This window comes from Oxyura jamaicensis, chromosome 7 (assembly GCF_011077185.1).
Source record: "Oxyura jamaicensis isolate SHBP4307 breed ruddy duck chromosome 7, BPBGC_Ojam_1.0, whole genome shotgun sequence".
Classification (NCBI taxonomy): domain Eukaryota; kingdom Metazoa; phylum Chordata; class Aves; order Anseriformes; family Anatidae; genus Oxyura; species Oxyura jamaicensis.
In genome coordinates, this window is record NC_048899.1 from 8,020,969 (window position 1) to 8,041,852 (window position 20,884).

The following is a 20,884-nucleotide window of genomic DNA, read 5'->3' on the forward strand; positions in this document are numbered from 1 at the left end:
GCTGAACTAGCAGATGATGGCTAATCTGTAGCGTACTGCTGCCCAGTGGTGATCTGAAGATCTGGCATGGATATGGGATGTGAGAGGGCTTATGAGGTGTGATGGGACCCTCAGTTCATGGGAATGAAACATACTGCCTGCATGTAGGGTATGGCAAGTAGCTGCATTAGGTTTTTGCAAACACAGTACATGCCTGTGTGTGTCTGAGTTGCTCCCAAGTTCAGAGCAGCTGGTCAGCAAGTTTAGGACAGTCAGATGTGATGTTAGGGGACACTGAAACACTTCCCTGGGCAGCTGTGCTTTTCCTCGTGCACTCCAGCTTGCCTTAGTTTGCCTCATGGTAACTAAGACTAACATCATGCATCATTTTGAGTGGCATGGCATGTATTCTGCTTTCCCATTCCACCACACCTATGTTTGGGACTTGTGCAAAAATATCTTCACATATGTACATGCATTGTGCATTTTGGTTCCTGTATTTTGTCTGAATGCAGCTGCTTGTTGCCTGTTACCGTGGGCAAGATGGCCAACAAATCACTTTTTCCTGTAACACACCGTGATGGAAAGCAATGTCATGGCTTTCTGGAACTAGAAACAACACTCTTGGAAGAAATACAACTAATCCTGTCCAGAAATTAATTTTCCAAGTTCATTTAAAAATTACCAATAAACAGGATATATATACTGTGATTTTTTTTTTTTTTTACTGAATGCAAATAAATGCTAGATGATAAATGTGGATTTTCTCAACCTTTCTCTCTGTGACTGTTTCCATATGCTGTGTTTCAATTAAGCATTTGCATGGTTTCCATGGCACAGCTTTAATGCTGATAATCTCTGAAAAGTTTACTCCAAATTTGCTTATGCGTAGGGTTTCTCACTGCATGAGCAACTTAACAGTCAAATTGGTATTTAATCATGTTTCTGTACATCTTTTGAGGTGACTCTATCAAATTAGGCTTTTACTAAAAGGTGATGATGATTCTCCAGAAGCAGACATGAGGAGGTTCTTAACTAGTCAGTAAGAGGAGTTTAATTGTTTGTGTATGTGGTTGGCCAGGTAGAAGATAAAAATGCAGTAATGGACTTGAGGGTTTCTCATCTGCCTACCTTTATTCAGCCTCTTGCCCTGTAGGAACAAAAATAGAGGTTTATTTTCTCCCATGTTAAAACCCAGAGGGAAGCAAATTGGTCAGTGACTATTCCCAGGATAGAGCTCCCGTGTCCTGTGTGCACAGAGGAAGACACAAAAGCCTGGTGGTGACTTGGATCCCAATGGAAAACACTTCCAGCAGGATCTGTCCCCATCGGCACACCAGGTGTGCTGTGCAAGAGGCCCAAACCTGTGGTTTTGGTTTTAATCCCATCCTTGTCCATTAGTCTCCCGCCTAAGGACTCTGTTCAGGCCTCATCCTGCCAAGATGTGCCCTGGGGCACGCGGGTGGGACCTTGCCTGCAGGGCCAGGATTGCTTCCCCTGCACTAGGTATGTATTCCCGTGACAACTTCAGCTCACTGAGAACCAGCTTCATGTGTAGAGACATTTTTTGTCCACCAAGTTGTGTTCCTTAAAGCAAGCAATCTTCTCTTCACCAGGAGGGGAACTTAAAACTGTGGTCACTTGTCATATGTTCAAAAATGATTTGTAGGCCCTAGCTTGTGAAAACAACAATATTTCCTTCTGCTTTAATATATATATATATATATATATATATATATATATAAAGTGTAGAGTGAAAACTTCACATCTATGATGGAAGTGTCAAAAGGGATATATATATATATAGACTATATATAGTCTATTCAGCCAACTTTCAGTTTTCTATATTTTGTTTCAGATTTCCCCCCATCATATGGAATGGACTGTAAGGAACTACACCAGTGTGGGGTTTGAATTATGACTCTGTTCCTGGGAGAGGGCAATACTACCCTGGATAATCATCTCTGAATAGGACCATTTCTTTTCAAGAGTGACCAACTCTACAAATTGCAGCAAAGGGAGCTGTGGATCTTCTGTAACAGCGAAGGTGGGTAGATGTGGTCATGGTGGCCTGTGAATAAACTTCTATTGCAATGCAGTAACAGACATTCTTGTTGGAAATTTATTAGAGGTAAATTTAGTTGAGTGCATTTGGATTCTTATCTTCTGAACCAGCTGTATATTTTGAAGGGCCAGAAGTGCCATTACGGTGAGGTATTTGTTCGAAATCTTTCTCAGTTTAAAGAGATCTTATAGTCCTTAAATAGCTGTATCATTTTTACTTCTAGTGTAAAAAACAAAACAAAACAACCTACTGTTAAAAGTAAGGCTACATTTTTCTGTATTCCTGACCAGTGGCAAAGAATCAGCAGCCCTCAGAACAGCCTTGTAAATACATGTTTTGGACAGGTGCCTCAGGATGGTAGTTTCGTAATCAACACATAGCAAGGAGCTGTCTCATCTGGTCAAAAAACAGCACTAAAGAGTACTATCTGAAATGACATCCTCCTTGAGGACTTGGGTACCTCATCCCAGACTGCAGGGAGTGGACAGTACAGTGGGGGCTCATTGAGTAAGCTGCTTCTGGGCACTGCAATTCCTCTACTCAGGGCACAAAGCTGCAAAGCCAGTTTTAAGGTGTCATTAGTGAAAGCCTGGAGAATTTTCCTCTTGGTTTCAGGTGCCTGAAACCTGCTAGGACTCTCTTCATGCTACATTGTGGATTTGGCTCTAACTTACAGGGACATATTTGTATAATAGGAGGAAAGCATGAATTGTATTAAGTAGAGTTTATATTAAGTTACGCTTCTAGCATGGGATCAAGCACAGTTGAAACCAGTTTAGATACCTCCAAATGCAATGCAGGGTGCCTGAGATCGAGCTGTTCAAGATATGCTGAATTAGAACACTTGCTCATCAAAGCAAGCAAATGGCTTGATAGAAAAAGCTATAGTTGTGCTGAGAACAACATGGAGGTAAAAGCCAGGAACTTAAACATAGCATTTTCAGGTTGCAGTTTGTGATGCTTCAGTATTTAAACAAAATATTACAAAAACCACAAAGCAAAGATTTGACATTTAAGTATAGGGTGTCAATATCTTACTGTCTTCCACCAAGGATATGAAAATGAAAACCACAAAATACTTCATCTGCATCGTAAGTTGTAATGTGTTGTACATAAGACTTGAAAAAACAAACAAACAACAACGCTGTTTTGGATAGAGGATGATATAGGACTTTGAGCAACAATTCCATAAAAATATGTTAATATAGGAAGCAAATGAGGTAGACATAATGACTATAGTCACCATTATATGAATATACGGAAGCATACATACACTGCTGCTCACAGCTGAGTTAAGACAGATTAGAGGTTGATGATTTGACTTCTCATTATTTATATCTTCACATCCTGTATGTGAGAAAATTGCACTGCGCTAAGAACAAACAAAACAGTACAGGGGAAATTAAAATTCCATGCTCAGTCTCAATCAATACAACTGGCTTTAAGCAGCTCCTAAAGGCTTGGCTAAATTCTCTGGTAGCAAATGCTGCTTTTGGCTACAACGCACCTGCTAGTCATTGCCCGTCTTACATGAAATTTGGTGACCTTTCTCTGACCAATTATAATTTCATGGCTGTTTTCTTGGAATAGGAATACGCAGTATCTTCTTGGTGTATCTCTGAAAAAAATAATGCATTGAGGAAACAGAAACACCCAAAGATTGTCAAACATAAAAACAAATGGAAGAGGTCAGACTTCCAAGGAGGGAAGAATGGGGAAAACCCAAACAAAAAGGAAGCTGTGAGTCCAAGTACGGAAAGCAGAGGGGTGAAAGGAAGTCAAGTCTTCTGTGCTGATCTGATTAGGATACAGTTGAGGACTGGGGCAGGAGAAAATCTGAAATGATTTTATTGAAGCGCGCTGCAGTTTCTTAAAAAAATTGTTTTTGCTAGATATATTCATTGCTGTCTATTTTTAAGCTGACAGACGGAAAACTTAGCTGTGTTGGGTCTTAATGTGTGCATACTTTCTTATTGGGGAAAAAAAGGCAAATTAAGCATGTAAAGAAGGGGAGCAGGAAATGAGCCAAAGTGATTCTGGCATGTGCTAATCAGTATGAGACTGAGACTTGTGAAGGGAAAATGTATTACCTGGGTAACAAGGAGTAGATTATTTGGAAGCATGGTAAAACAAAGTAATTATTTCTGTTAGCTTTTCTGTTGCTTGTCCTCTAGTTTATTCATTTTCTAACAAGATGATGTCTCTCTCTATTACTAAGTACAGATTAGGACAGCGTGGCTTGTTTTCTGTGCTTTTGTGTTAAGGATGGTGGTTTTCAGTCTTACAACTGTCACGTGTAGTTAAATATCTCTTTCGCTTGTTGTAGGAGTAGATTAGCTGCTTTGTGGTCCAAGCTACCCAAACTTGAAAAGCATGCTAACTAAACATAGTTTCAAAGTGCTGAAGAAAATATGATAAGGAAAGCCTCTAATTATGGGGAACAGATGATCATTAGTTCCTATAAGCTGGATAAATAACTATGTGCTCATAAAACTAGAGTTTAGGGGGAACATGGGTCACGTACATTTCTAAAACAAAAAGACTCTTGTGTCTCTTATTACAGTTTATTCTTGTCTGTGATACAGAAATGCACCCAATGCAGTACATGGAGAGCCAAAATGTACCATCTGTCCAATGCTCCTGAGAATTTTCAAAGGAACAACCACAGAAGATGTGGAGGCAGTAGATCTTAGAAACAGCAGCACCAGCACAGATAGAATAACTTTTACTACACATTATGGTGTGCGGGCTAGACTGTATATGTTATATTTGCACTGTCTGCACTAGAAAACATGCACTTTGCAGTACTGTGTCATGCGAAACCCATGCTGTGATCACACTACCTATGTCACTCTACTGTTGACAAAATGCCTGACTGTTCATTCACAAACTTTTGTGCAGGTGGAGTCAAACATCTTCATACTTCTGTTTGCACTCATACTGTTTTTTGAGCGGAGGATTGTCTTGCGCACTTGCACATTAAAAAAAAAAAAAAAAGCTGTGTGAAATGGAAACGAGGCCGAACTTCAGAAATTCAAAGAAAAATAGCTTTTGGATCAGGTGATTGAATAGCATGACTAGTATTCCAGCCAATGTTAATTATGATTTTAATGAAATGTTTAGAAGAATACTGGCAGAACTGCTGATGCATTTGGAAACTGGAGTTCCTGTTTTTGACTTCAACTCAAACCCTTCTCTCCTACAAGGATCCTAGACCTAATCTCTAGAGGTATCTGTAAATGTAGTAGAAGCTTAAACATTGAATATTCTTCTGTAGAGACAAAATAGTACTACATTTAATAACTTCAGCTTAATCTCTTGCATCTTAGTTCTGCTCTTCCTGACATTCAAAAACCAACAAACAAAATAACCTAAACCCATCTCTTTTCCTTCTGGATTAGTTTTCAGCTGCTGTAAATCAGGAGGATGTGAGCCACCAGCAAAGGGGGTAGGAAAGAGGCAGTAATGCACAGCAGGAAGTACAACAGGAAATTTATGTTGATTTGTGTTGTCATAGAATCATTTATTGCAAATTCATCTCAATTTTTTAAATCACCCCTTCCTCTTGCATTTAAGGTTACAATGGTCCCTTAGCTTTGCTAATTTGCTGTTCAGAAATATGAAGACTTGATGATACAGCTACTAGACTGCACTGCATTTTCCAGGTGCACTGTACTTGACTTGAACAAATTCCATTTAAGTATTTTATTATTTTTGAGACTTTTTGTACTAATTAGTTACTATAACTTTTCTTTATTAAACTGAACTTTAGCATATATGACTTCAAGGAAAAAAAGCCCTGCTCTTTGGATTTTTGGAAAATTGAACTTTCACAGCATGATAAAAGTAATGATGCTTTCTGAGAAACTTTTATTGCATGCAATATTCACACCCTTTTGAAACTTCTATGGTTAACTTCTTAGACAGTTTCATGGGACTTATTTCAAATAAATACATGTGAAATAAAAGGATGTGTACCTTTCTACTCCCTGTTCCCTACCTGCAATACTCCATGTGGGTGTAATGTCATTGGCTAAAGGAAATTCTCTTCTTATAAGCCATTTTTGTTTCAGAATCATTAAGGATCCTTGATGTGATTCTTAAGATAACTGCTAGCCAAATTCTGAGTGTTATTGTTGTATAAGAAGCTGCCAGGCAATACAGAGAAAATACATCTAACGTCAGTTGCCTAACTGGAAGCCAGACGGCACAGCAGAAGTTGGAACAAGGTGTTTACTGACTCATCCCAGCTTCCAGCTGTGGTCCCATGCTGCCTCGTGGCCTCTTTGCTGTCACTGTCACATCTGTATAACGTTCCAGGCCATGCTCGTTCAGAAAGGTGAATTGATGGCACTCCGTTGTCCTTTCTTCCCAAAAGCTGTACTGAAAAATCTGCATGTGGAAGTCAGTGGGCCAGGTAATTCTTTGACAACTTGTCTGTTGCGATGAAGCATGCAAACTGAACTTTTCGATGTCTTCCTGCAAGGGCCTGAAAGTCAGTGGAAGTAGCTTGGACAGATGTTGTTTTGTAACTCGGCTTGTCAGAACTGTAGTCAGTTTGCTTGTTAGATTCCCTAGGAGTGGATATTTTGCTCTGAGAGCAGTGTCTCGTGCTCCTTCAGGCAGTGGAAGAATATCTAGCCCTTTGGGCTTTGGAGCAGATGCAATATTTCTGGGGCATTCCAGCTTACCCATGATTGATTTCCTCAAATAATGTAACTTGTCTGGCTGATACAGCTACGGTGCGCAGTCTTGGCTGTGTGAGGAAAGTAAGCAGTCTGTCTAATGAAATGCTCAAGCGACAGCAGATGCTGCTTCCATGTCTTTCTCATGAGAAGTTATGGGGCAGAGTAACGACATTGGTTAGTGCTATTTGGGAGAAGATAATCATTTATAACTCAGACGGTTACGGGGCTATAAAGCTGGGTGAATCAGGTGTCTGAATGCAGAGCATAACTTCTATGAAGAACTCTGTTGTTACTAAAAGCCTCCTGCAAGTTTCCATTATACTTGGAAAGCAGTCAAGTGGTTATTTATTCTCCCTATCAAAAACTTGCTCTTCTAGTTGTAATTTATATTGATTCAATTCTTGATGGTTGGTTATGTTTATATCTTAGCTTAGCCTTTCTTAACAAATCTCTTCCCCCTGTACTTTGATCAAGCTGCTTAATTATTCCTTTAATAAACCAAGAGGACTGAGATCCTTTTGGCCTTCACTATTAATTGTTTTCCAGCCTTAATCTTTTCTTGAAGTACTTCCCTGAGCCCCTTTTAAGTTTTTACCAGTTGATTTGAACTGGGGATACGTATTTTAGTGAGATAGACAAGTCTAGTGAAAAATTTGTAGGGAGAAGTTAGGACTGCAGAGGGTGATGAAACTAAGGAGTAAGGAAGGAAACTGCCTGGCACGTTATTTAGCTCTGTCAGGCTAAGAGCATACCTGCTGCTGAGAGCAGAGTGGTATTAGCGTATGTTATTAATCAGCTTGCTTCCCTGTATGACACAAGTACAGCCACAATTTGGTAGGTGTGCTGCAATCAGCATCTTCCTTAAGCATGAGGCCTTTATTGGAATACTTTTGAACGATTATTACTGTTCTAATCCCACTGTTTTGGAAATATCAGCACAAAGATGTTGCTCTTCATGAGGCCACTTCTACTTATTCTTTGCTGTTCTTTGAGATACTTTGCAACAGTTCAGGACTACTGTTTTGGTTTGGATCCATGAAAAATGTTTGGGTTGCAGCAGCTTCCCCTGTAGTCTAAAACCCACCACTTGAACCTCCATCTCCTGAGCCCAGACGAGTTCAAACCCTGGTAGGTAGCAAACTCCTGTGGAGAAGCAGCCAAAAATTTATGAAGGGATACAATGGGCCACATTGCCCTAGTTGGTGCTGTGACAATATTGTGCCAAAACATGGCTCTTTTATTACAGTTTGGAAAGTGTGACTGTTCAGGTATCCATCACTTCTCATGGATGTCTGTCTACAATGGGAGAAGAAAGGCAATCCTGTGTGATTATCTCTGGAAAAAGAATGCCAAATTAAGTTTCACAGGTTATATGTTATCTACCAGGATCATAGATCTATTTTTTTCTGGCTAAAGATTAGATTGAACAACAGAATTCATTTTTATTAATTTCCATCTTTGATCTTCAAACCGTGTTTCATTTTTACTTGTTTAGAGCTTGCAAGTAATACCAGTACCTCTCCTTTCAGACCAACTATTGGCACTTTTATTTTCAAGCACTGGATTCCTATTGTGTGTAATTCACAGCAGCTTAAGGGAAATTTAGGAGTGGGACAGCCAAATTGATTTTAAAATTAGAGAAGGCAACAGAATACTTGTCCAGCTCCTACAACCTCACCTCAAACAACTGAATACCCTAACAGGTAATCTTGTTAAATACACGTAGGATAGGGTATGCTTCTTTTCCAAGCTTTTGCCAGGGAAAACTCCTGTGTGTGCTCTCAGTTAAAAGGGAGCACACTGCAAAGACTTTATTTAAGCAACCGCTCCCACCTCCAAACATCTATGGCAGTGACAAATGTTTCCCATGAGGAAGAAATTAGTCTTTTTTATTATTATTTTATTATTTTTATTTTTTATTTTTAGGAGACTGAAGCAGGTTTTTCTCCCAACTAAGGAAAAAGAGCATTTCCTAGACAGACGGATCTCGCAGGAGCCACCGCGAAGTTTCCCGCCCTCGCGCGGGTCTCCTCCGGGTCTCCTCAGCGGCCCGCCGCGGAGGGGTGCGCGGGAAGCCTGGCCTCGCCCTATAATGCTCGGGGGCACAGGGTGCCAGACAACCTCACGACCACTAAATTAACCCAAAGTGAGTGAAACCGCCCCTCCAGCCCGGCTTGCGGCGCCTCTCGCGAGAAGGGAGGTGCCTGCCGCCCTGGCAACGGTCAGCGGCCATGGAGGAGTCGGCGGTCTCTGAGGCGTCCTTCTGCCTGCAGAGTATCCTTCTTCCTTCCTCCTCCCTCCGGGGGGCTGCCCTCATGGCCCCCGGTGGGGGTGAGGGTGCCCCGGGGTCCCCGCGGTCCTCTCAGCGCCCCTGGGTCCTCTCAGCGCCCCTGCTGCGGTCGTGGGGCTAGGGGCGGCTAGGGGACCGGCCCGCGGCGTGCCGAAATCTTTCAGCGAGTTTCGTGGAAAAAAATCAAAATAACAAAGGAGAACCACCACGTTTTGTAGGGTGTTGCCTCTGGAGGATGTAATGGGTGAATGTAAAGGGGTGTGTGTTTGCTTACAGGGACAGGAGGGTCTGGCTCCCTTTACCAAGATGCTTGTTTTCAGTGGTGGTGTTAAAAATCTCTGACTGGGTTTCTTTACTGGAACTCTGACCTCCCCACGTTAGGACAGGCAAAAAACGAGGTAAAGTTCTGAAATCAAATCCTCTCATGGGTTTGTTGATGAGTAAACACAAAATAGCCAGGAAGAGCTTGTAAGGAGGACTCGCAGCCCCACCATGCTGCCGTAGGAGGTGCTGGAAATGGCTTCCCCATGGTTCCTGCCCAGGTATCCGCAGTAGGTTTTTTCGTGCTGTATGATCAAGTTAAAAGCTCATAACACAGTAAACCAGAAATAATTCTATTTTCTGAGGCTCTTAAAGAAAAAAGGAACGCTTCGAGCTCTTCTCAGGATCGAGTTGTGGCACATTGTTAGGTGTTCATACATTTTAAATGTAAATTTTGGTCAGGTCACCCAAATTTTACTTTTGTTGCTAGGCCAGCATGGGTCTGTTGTGGCTGTCTTAGGTGTGAGCTGCCAAATGAAGACGATTTTGCCAGATTTGGTTTAGAGGCTAAATGAGCACTGCTTATGAGTTAGCCAGGTACTACCAGTAACTTAGTTTTCTTGCCTTACTAGAATTAAGAAGGAAGGCAGTTCTTTTTTTTTTTTTTTAAAAAAAAAAAAAAAAGGCAATAAATTAAGTGGAAGATTGGCCTTTGTGAGCTTGTGCCTCAGTTTGTAACTTCCTGAAAATGCATGCCTGTTCTCAGGCTGTGCGGTATGCTGAGAAAAGCCCTGCATCATATGGGTGTTTGACAAAACACAGCATTTGTTAGGAAAACACAAGTTCTAATACTTAATTATTCTGTCTTACTGTGCACCTGGATATGGTTTTTGAAAACGGGATTTTTAACTTAAAATTTTAGTCTTATGTGCACAGCATTTGTAATGACATGTTAGCTTAAGTCTGTAACAGATCACAAGGATAGCCAGGTTGATTGAAAATTCATGAAGAAAATGAAGTTTGCTTGTCAAAGGTGTGCTGCCAATAGATTCAGCATTTCTGTCTGCGTTGGAGGGTTTGGTAAATGTGGATAAGAAGAGATAATCAAGATGGAGGTGAGGGGGAAGAATTGTTTGTAGCTTGTACAAAACATAGCTTTAGACAGTCTCTGATCAAATCAGAAAACATGGTGTGGAAAAATTGCTGGGTATGGTGTCCTATTTAAATGTACTTTATTTAAGCAAATCTTCAGTTGATAAATACTGTAGTGTGAAGTAAGGAAGAGGCTTAGGGATTCCAGAGGAGCATGCAGATTATTTAGTTTGTATATAAGATTACTCTGTATATATTTCCATATATATGGAAATAATGCCTGACTTCATACAAAAATCATGTACCCAGATATTCACACTATGGAAAGAGGACTGTTCTTTAAAAGGTATTCTCAGCTTGGACATCATCTTAAAAAAGGGATGTTTCAGAATATTACCCTAACTAGTCAGCATTACTGTGTCTTTATCTCAAATTCAAGGCTGCTGCTGTTCTCTTGCTTTTTAGAACAACAAAGGAAAACTGCTTTGCACTCATGCCTTTATTCCCTTTTTCTTTTGTAATTAGCAGTTCAGATGAACTTTCTCCCTCTGCGTTGAAGGAATAAAGTCCAGGAATTTGGAGTTGTTTCACTGAGATGTGGTCAGATGCTGGTGTGAGGTCCCCGACGTTCCTGTCATACTGGGCAGCAAGCAGACAATTCCAAACCGGCCTGATGCCAAAGTCCTTGGCTGTTATCTTGAGTTTTTTGGGTCAGCTCCAAAATGTCATGTCTAAACATGAGCAATTTTCATCTCACTATTTTTTTGCTCATCTTGATGCACATGTGGTCCTAGAGTTCTATGCTGAGGAAAGGTGTGTTTGTTGAACTGCACGCTTTCTTTGCCTTCCTGTTAAAGGTGGAATTCTTAATCTAGATTTCTTGTGGTGCAATAGAAAACAGTTTTAGTCCTGTTAACAGAAGCCCCCAGACGATTACATTTATTTTGTTATCCTTGTGAAAGAAAACGAAACATTGGAGACGTTTTTGAAGTTAAGTTTCTGTGTAGCTTTGGTTTTAGAATTAAACATTTGAGAATCAGTCAAGTTAGAAAACCAAATTTTTACAGAGACATTTGAGATGCAGAGAGCATGTGACTTGAATTCAAGTCATGTATTCCGCATCTGTGGCCTGCAATGCAGTAATTAGGGAATAAAATTTGGGGGTGTATCTATTACAGGCATTAACTTTTATGTACTTAAGCCTAGATAGGAAATTCTTAAGAAACATTCATGTCCATTTTCTATTTATGCAGATAATTTTTATAGTAAGCATGTAGTGTAATTGTGCAGTTCGAGGTACGCAGATGTGCTTTGTCTTCATTACTGAAAAGGAGGCCTTTATTCATGCAGTGACTCCCCTATTTTTTGTTGTTGTTCACAAGATAAAATAGCATCTCTTTGACTATTATCTCAAGACTTACCTCTCTGAAAACCAGAGGTGGGTATCCTTTTTGGGATGTTACCACCACCTGCCAGCCTTGTAGGTGCTTACAACTCAGCTGATACCTTTGATGCCATGACCCCTTTTTTTTTTTTTTTTTTTTTAGAAGAATTCAGACTTGGGAAATGATGTTAAACTGGAAAATCATGCATTTTTTTGCCTCTTCATTTCATTTCCTGTTATGTGAAGAAGCTACGGTTTAAAATTGATGTGTGTGAAGTACTGAATTGCCAGCTTTTCTTTTCTTCAGAAGTTAATTTCTAGTTTATTTACATGGGTCATTTATAGGCTAACTGATTTCCTAGGGAAACAGTCAACAGCGCATCTTACTAAAAACATTTTAGTTATACTTTCACGGGCTGTGATGCTAGTGGATGAGATGTTTATGTTGGTTTTGTTTTACACCATTTGTTATTTTAATGAAAAGTTTGACTAAAGCATTTGGAAGAACTGTAATTTGCAATGGATTTTTATAATTTCCAAGTTCACTTAGGTTTGTATTGTAGATGTGTTGTGATTATTATTTGAGGCACAAGTGTCAGATTCAGTAAATGAGCTGGTATTCAGTGTTTTATTTCAGATGCTCATTTGGGAACTCATCTGCATTTGATCAAAACCGCCTTTCTCTGAGAACACCGAGTTACTTGTACTTAGAAGCATCAAGTCTGTGGAAGTGTCAGTGCTGTAAGACCCTTGTGAAAACCAGTGATTGGATAAGTGAGACCAGAATTTAGCCACTGTTTAATTCAGAATAATACTTGAGTTCTGCTTTTGGTGGTTTGATTGGGCTAGTCTTAATGGTGGTTAAACTTGCCAAGACAAGTTTGACCGTGCACCGATGTAGATTTTTGGAGTTGTGCGTGGCCATCTAAAGGCTGGTGGAAGCCTTGAGTTTAGCATTGTAAAGAACAAGGGTTGAGGGTGGTCATAACAGATGGTTCTTTTACAGTTTTTGAAGTTCGAACAGATCCTGGGCACCAGCTGTTTCAGACTTAACAAAATCTGCAGAAATTACAATAACAGACTACTCTAAAGATGATTATCAGTACGAAGAGGTAATTGACTGAATTGATTATACTATGTGATATCTGTGGTAGAGTATTCATGTTTCATTCTTCTGTTTTACTTCATTAATGTGAGGGAGGAGTGGCATAAATCCCCTTTTGTGGAGTGTGATGATGAGTAATCTTTACTTTTCAAGAGGAGATTCATTGTCAGTTTATTTATCCTTTTCATTTCAACTTCAATACTTCTTTTAAAAAGATGCAGCTATTTCCATTCCAGCTTATTTAGAGTTAATATTTAAACAACTTAAAATGTATTTAAATAGGGCACAATATTTTTAATGTGAATGAGATTGGGAATGAAAGTACTTACACTGTAAAAGAACGATTTATAAAATATTGATACTCTTACTTGAAATGACTTCATTTAGGTTCCAGCAGATGATGAGTTTAGTCTTCAGGAAGATGATGAGGATCTGTCCAAGGCTCTGCAGACTATTCAAGAGCAGACTGAAGATGCCCACATTTTAGTAAGAATTTTGTAACTATTAGTAAGACTGTCTTTAAATTAGTATTACTGGGTTGAAATATGCACATTGTGATTTATTTGAATTATGAAATACTTGTTGAAAAGATTGTCATCTTAGTAGTTCCCAGGAATAAATGTGTCACAGTGGAAAAGGCAACTTAGGTTTCCTGTATTTCATTTTCCTTTAACTTCTGTTCATTTTAGGTCCCATAGATGACCTCATATCTCAAATATATGGGTATATTTTAAAATTTTTAAAATAAGTATTTTAGGGTTTGTTTCTTTGTGAATAAATTGAATGTGTGTGTAATGCCTGACATTGAGGAGGAACAAGGAGAAATATTTTTGATCTATTGATCTTTCAATAGTGGAATAAATAACTCATCTTGTACCTCTGTTGATGGTTGAAGAATGGTATGAAACAGTTTTCTCAGCTTGATTAAATGGATTAGATACTGTGAGCTTTTCTTAGATCAGAAGTTGTGGTTAAACTCAAATTCTCTTTGGTTTTGTGCTTACACTGATGTCTATCATCTTGCTTCTTGGCTTTCTTTTGGAGGTGTTTTTTCCGTAATTTCAGAATTGAAATCATGCTTTCAACCTTTAGCCAGACATTAATAATAATAAAAAAAACTTTTAACACACTGCTAGCTTCTTGACAGCTTTCATAAGGATATGCTGTATGTTTTGTGAGGCTCAATGACGAGATTGTTTGATGCTAATTCACTGGAAAAACCAAGTGCTGCAGCAAATGCTTTTGCTGACCCAAGTAGATGCACTGTTTCCTGTGAATTAATATTGAATCAATATTCCAACTCTGAGCTAAGAAGCACGGTGGAAGGTTGTCTTCACATGATAAATAACTGGTACATTTTTTTTTGCCCCCAGTTATCAGCTTCTGAGCTTGGCTAAAATAGGTTAAATTAGGTAATAACCGTATCTGAGAAGAGCTGCACTGCAGTAAACAGTTCTAAGTGATATTGTGTATATTTGCTGTTCATAGTATCTTTTATACCTAATGCTTTATTAAAGATTGTATTTCAATACTGTATGCAAATGTTTTGTTAAGAGATTTTATAGAGAAAGCACAGATCAAGTGAGCATCTAGAAGTATTTTAGCAATTTGCCTAATGCAGACACTCAAGTTGGAAACTGTGGATATTTATAGTAACGATAGTTTCTTTTACACTCTATTTAAAAAAAAAAAAAAAGGTCAAGTAGAACCAGGAAAAATTAAGAAAAATGTTTTATTTTCAAACTTCCTTCCAAGGTAATTAGCAGTAATTACTAAATGAAAATGAGCCAACATAAGCTAATGAGATAATGCTTTTCACCATTTTTTCCCCCAAAAAACGCTGTCTGAATTAAAGCTATGTTTCTACAGGGAATATTGAGGCATTTTTTTTCCCTTCTGGATTTGTGCCTGGGTGCAGTGGAACTACTGAGGCTCCCTCACCTGCAGATTAGCATTTACAGTGCATGTTTTCATGTTTGGACCCCAGCAGAGAAATGAGGCTGGTGGATCTCTAACCTCTAAACACCATTTTCCCCCCTGGTATGGAGGGGCTAATACAGCAGTTAATACAAAGCAGAGCTGTTCTGGGCAAGACATGCTCTGCATAGCAGGGATTTTGCCTCCTCTTCCTGTTCCGTTTGTCCTTTGTAGTTGCAGCTCATGATTTCGTTTTCCTGTTGTCCTTTCTTTTAGTCATTATAAAGTAATATAATTCACATTTAAACACAAGCAATAGAATACTTTACATATTAAAGAAAATGTTCAGCTGATGGGGACCCTGGGAAAAGGTTACAGAACTTCTGGAAAACTAAGCAGATAGAAGAAAGCCGACTGAATTACTTTCTTCAGTAGGGACAGCTATTATGCTTCCTTTCCATGACCTTTGTTTTCTTAGTATACCAAATAGAACTTGAAATCACATTACCTTCATTAACCTTAGTTATGTTATCTAGGTTTGATTTGTATTTTATTTGATCTTGTTAAATAAACTTTGAATCCTTTTATCATTCCTGTTTTTTTTTTTTTTTTTTTTTTTTTTAATCCGAGTTTTTTGCAGGAACATGTCATTTTGTTTTCCAGGGAAATTATTAGTGTATTTGGTGTTCATCTTGCTTCACTAGACAAAAATTCTTGCAAATGTTGTGGAAGTCCCTAGTATTGAACTCGGTGTTTATTGATCAAACATGCAGTCCTTATCTTACTCTCAAAATCTTTTGAAGATTGTATTTCAAAAAGAAATATTTAGCTGATATAAATAAATACTTAAAAGAATTCTGACCATTTAGTCAGAACATTATGGGTTTTGCATGTGTAGCTACTACAGGGTGTCCATTCACATCACATATATCAAGAGATGGCATTTTCCTTCTTTCTTGAGAGGTCGATATATACAGAAAGTTACTGTTTGCCATTCTGTGGATAGTCATCTGAGGTTAAGATCAAGTTCAAGCAGTTAGCTTAATAGCACTTGTGAAGTCTGTAAAAGAACAAGGAATTTCCCTCTGGTTTCCTGAGCTCCCGTTCCAAGACAGTGCGTTGTAGACTGCCTTTATTTCTCCCTGTGCTGTTCCTTGCTCAGGTCCTGAAATGCTTCTCAGTGGTAGTATTTAGCCAATAAATTCTCTTCTGCACAGATGAAATGGATTCCGACCATGTTTCCATTTATTAAGCAAATCAAGCTATGTCATTTCTTCCAAAGACTGGCTTTATAGACGTGTTTGAGTAACTACAAGCAGCAATATTAGGCATTTGCCTCACTTAGAATAAAGAAAGAAAAGCAAGAAGAATGCAGCCACGTGTCTGCAGACGTGCTCTTTGCTCCTTGTATTATCACAATTAGAAAATAGACCTGTCTGATGTGCTGTATGTCCAGTAATGAAAATAGGCCAAATACTGCAGTGCACTTTGCATACTGCAGCATTCCTAGTACAGTGCTACACGTCTTGATCTTGTATGTACATTTCTCTGTTAGATAGGTTGCTTGGATTAAACGTGTCTTCTGTATCATAAGAATTAGTGATCTTCCAGTATAGGAAATACTGCATGTTTTTAGTGTATCAAGAGAAATGCCTTAATCTCCAAGGAATTCATGCAGTTAGAGCTCCCACAAAGGACATGAATAAGCTGTAAATGGCTGGAGTTACTACAATTCCCCAGCTAACAGATGATTTTATATTGAGGAGATATTTCAGATTGAGGAGATATTTTACATTCACAGCCTCTAGCATTTCTTGATGAGTATCACAGTGGAATTTTGTTTTCAGTTAGTACTGAAGGCAAGAAAAGGTAGGCATGTGTCCAAGCTCTATCTGCTTCTCATTTCTTCGTTACAGGGGTATTTTTTCATAATATGTAGCACACATCATAGAACCTTAGTTTCTTCCAGTGGTGCCCATAGGTGATTTGATAGTTGCCAAGCCCAGGTTTTGGTCTGTCCTCCTCTCACCAGGAGGACAGGCGTGCACAGTGCTGTAGCTTGTCTTAGTAGCCTGCACAGTTAAGTAAGTCCATTGTGGTGTTTTTCTTGCTATGGAGTTCCCAAGTTCTGAGATCTTTGCATTTTGGCATGTCAAGTTGTTGTAATCCATGTGAAGTCCGGATGAATTACGGCCACCTCTTTAGCTCCCAAGTTGTGGCAGTCTCTCTCGGTTATCTTTAAATGGCTTTGGGAAAGGAAGTCTCAGACTGGGTCACGTTGTACTTTTTCCACCCCTTCTTGCATCTCTGAGCCTCTCTAGAAGAACTTAACATCAAACTGTGTGCTGAGTGGGCTGCATGTGGTTGGGTGGAGGCAAGAAGTGGGCATCGTAACAGAGATGTGGAAGGTGTTTTCTTCTCTGCAGTAAAATGTTCTGTTTTGATTGAGCTTTTGGTAACTGTCCTTGACCCATGAGTTGATGTTATCTTAATAGCTGTCTATCTTGATGGCACTGGAGGAGATGCATATGAAGCCTCGGTGCACCATCTGCGTTCCGCTAACACTTGTGGCAGTGTTATCTGACAGCTTCATTCAGTGTCTGTATGTGGATGTTGAGAAGAAAGGGGAAAATTGGTCTTTGTGGGACTTCTTCCTAAGTAAGAGACCTAATGATGGAGATGCCGCTCTTGGTCTGTCTATTGTACGCATTGTCACTTAAAAAAAAAAAGGGCTATTTTTCTGTCACCTTGGACTTACCGCATTTTTCAGGAAATGAAGTACTGATTTTTTCATTGTGAGTTTTGAAGGTTGCTGAAGTCTGCAGGAATATGAGAACCAACATTCTCTCCCTGCTCAGTGACAGAAGAACATCCATCAGATTAAATAGTTTCAGGTCCATATCAGATTATGCCAGGTTCAGAGTACAAAAATCAGGTGGTTTTTGACTTCTCTAACCTTCCACAGACCTTGATATTAGAAGGTATTGGATCAGGGATTGCAGATCTAATGAACAAAGACAAGGAAAATGTTCAGCTGTACTCTAATAGATCTATGACTTTAGATGGCCTCAGAAATAGAGTATAATAACTGCATTTCTCTTGTAGGCTTAATAACAAATATCAAATTTTAATTTCAGGCTCTGCAATCGGTTCTGACCTCAGAGAAATCAGTGTCTGAAATACCTGAAGCGATGGATGACTTCTTTTGCAATTTTCTGGTCAGACTGGGGATGTCCAGAACCCTTGACTGCTTCCAAACTGAATGGTAAAACATTTAAATGACCATCCGATTTTGAGAATTAGGAAGTAGATGCTCAGGATTCACATATTTCAAGTATTGCAGAATTTGTTTATATGTGACATTTTACTGAATGAATGAGCATGTTGAGAGTGAGGATGAAAACTATTGTTTTAAGGACAGAGTCTCCAAAGAGTTGAATCCAGGGAGTTCCTAAACAGATACCTTTGAAAGACTGTATGCATTTTGCCTGACTCTAGATGTTTACAAGCCTGAAGTGGTCACCTCAGGCCTCTTTTATGCCTAGTGAAGAGAAATACTCACTTTTAGGCTGCAACCCATCGGAGTTGGTTTGGCCATCTCCTGTTCTCGTTATTTTCCTGCTTTCTGGAACCTGTGTGCTTGCTTAGAAGCTTGAATGGTTTGTAGTGTGGCATATGGTGTTTTCACTTGATGGTGTGTTTTCAGACCTTCATCATAGAGACCTTGTACTTTGAAGTAGAATAAACACAATTTTTGAGAGTTTGTAATTTTGGTATATCAGTCAAAATAATATGGTATTTTAAAAATTTAATTCCTGCAGTAATTGGAAGAGTAAACTCTCCAGCTGTTGCTATCTTCCTTTCCCCAGCAGAGCATGAATTCACTCTACGCTTGCCGCAGAAGTTTAAAAATTCAGCTTCATCTAAATAGCCTGCTTCATATATGGAATCCCTTGGGTTATATAACTTTTACTATTGATTAGCTGGAAGTGCTGCGAAGCTTGAGAGGACAGCTGAATTATTTTGTAGTAAAGACGACGCTTGTTGTGAAGGTGTCTTGAAATATTTTCAGTTACAAGATTGGTTTGAATCTGCAAGTTACTTTGGAAAGCTTCTGAGAAGTGGAAACATTTTTCAATTGGAGTTATGTTGTGGTCAGTCTTTAAACAAGAGGCATTCAGAGGTTTGTTAACAAGGTGCTTTTGAAGTAGTGCAATTTTAAAATTAGTGAATCTGAAAAGTTAGAAACATCACTTTTCCTAAAAGAAGTGGTGATGTCCATAGGCTATTAAATTTTGTTAGAAACAGTCTCTAGTGCGGGGTAACTGCTGTTGTTGATGAGACTCTAGTTGTCTCAGTGTAGAAATCACCAATCACTGCCTCTAGAATTAATAATCTGCTTTTTGATAGTGTAACAATGTGACTTAAATGATTCCTCAAGAAGTTCAGTGTTTTTTTTTTTTTGTTTGGAAAAGATAATTAATACTAGATGGATATTAATAGTGGCCTTTTAATGAAATTTCAGCTTTCTTTGAAGTACTTGCTGTTTGAATTTATATCAATGGCAAAACTCAAATTGCTTTTTAATAGAGAAAGAGCAGGTTTTAGCAGGCTCTATCCTGTAAATCCTTAGCTGTACATATATATATTTTTCCTTTATAAGTAGCATTTTTTTAGATTTCAGTAACATTGCAAAAAAGCTCAGCGTGTCAGGATCTAATCCTACTGTACTGAGAAAGTCTGCATTTAATACCTTATTTCAAAATGTTTCATGTTGGTTTGAGATAGATAATTTGCAATATTAATGAAAGTGAGAACAGATTAGTGTACTCAGGTTCCTCATTATGTATTGGGACGACTCTCTCGCTCTCATGCTGTGGTGATCGAGCACTAATGGAATTTAAAATGAGAAATTAATTAACGTAGAGAAAATTTATCAAAAGGGCTGCTTTGAAATAATTGTCTGTCTAAGATCTAAAGGTCAGTTAAATTGGAGCAAATTATCTGTTTATTTCAGAGTTTGAGAAAACATTGTTATTCTGTCCAGCTGTATAAAATGTCATGGTTATGTTGTATTTTAAGCCAAGCCCATTTTTCTTTGATGGAATGAATAATTTTATAACAATTCTAGTGGTATTTTCACATATGTCGTTTTTTGCACGTTTTTTCTTCCAGTTACACTTGAAGGAATTTAAAATCAGACTTAAATTATTTTTAGAATATCTAATTTACCATGAAATTTTGTGTTCCTTTGATATACAAGACTTTACAGTGCTTTTGTTGCTTATGAAAGATACTGGATAGACAGCTCTGGAGTATGAAGTGCAAGGGCTGATCAACTGTAAATTGATGTATCCGACAGTCTGTACCTCTTAATCCCAGAGAGCTCACTGCTGCTGGCAGCATCTTGCCAGGCTGATGAGCAGATGAATCATTTGCTCTTCACACATGCACATGGAGCTCTTGCCCTGTGTAGTTAGTAAACTCACTGGGCTGGTAATCTCCAAGTGGTCCTAGAGACCTGGTTGTGTTTCAGCTTGTGAGGAAAATGAAACCTGCAGGCTAATTACAGAAACATGATTTGAAAATTCTTTTCTTTTTAATGTGGTTAAAATTATGAGTAAACTTAAAAGACTGTGTGAGGTAACAAATTTTCTGGTTGTTTTGTATGCCTTGCAAAGATAGTCTGGATCATGCATAATAGAGCATATGCAGTGAAGCTGTTGTGTTTTCTCAGTATAAAGGTAGATTTATTAAAAAAAAAACAAACACACACACACAAAAACAAAACAAAACAAAAAAAAACACACATCATTTTTTCAGAATGAAGACAACGGATGTAGGTTGTGATCCTCCATGTCACAGCTCCCTGAAGGCAGTGGAAACAGTCTACTTATTTCAGGCAGACCTGTTTCCTCTGCTCTGGGTCCTCTTTACTGTGACCGCATGGTTTCCAGGCTCGTGTGCTATGCTGTGAGTTCCTACATGCTGAGAGCAACGAGGCTTATTAGTTCCAGGGCAGGATCACAGTAAAAGATGGGGGTTTTGGACTAAAAGGTGGAGGTTTTGGATTAGAACTAGCTCAGGACACGAGTCAAGTAGT

The 20,884-nt window shown here is 38.8% G+C and overlaps 1 protein-coding gene across 5 annotated transcripts in view; it reads left to right on the forward strand.

Moving 5' to 3' along the window:
* Positions 1-1,194: 1,194 nt before the first annotated feature.
* Positions 1,195-20,884, forward strand: part of SPAG16 (sperm associated antigen 16) — a 398,567-nt gene continuing 378,877 nt past the window's right edge. For 2 of the 5 annotated variants that reach the window (XM_035331769.1, XM_035331770.1), the window contains exons 1-4: positions 8,851-9,006; positions 12,825-12,871; positions 13,252-13,350; positions 17,919-18,046. In XM_035331769.1, coding sequence (XP_035187660.1) covers positions 8,964-9,006; positions 12,825-12,871; positions 13,252-13,350; positions 17,919-18,046 — 317 coding nt within the window. In that variant the 5' untranslated portion in view covers positions 8,851-8,963. Of the gene's footprint in view, positions 1,320-1,837; positions 2,027-8,847; positions 9,007-12,824; positions 12,872-13,251; positions 13,351-17,918; positions 18,047-20,884 lie in introns of those variants that run through there. The other 3 variants (XM_035331772.1, XM_035331773.1, XM_035331768.1) reach the window with 3 other exon arrangements.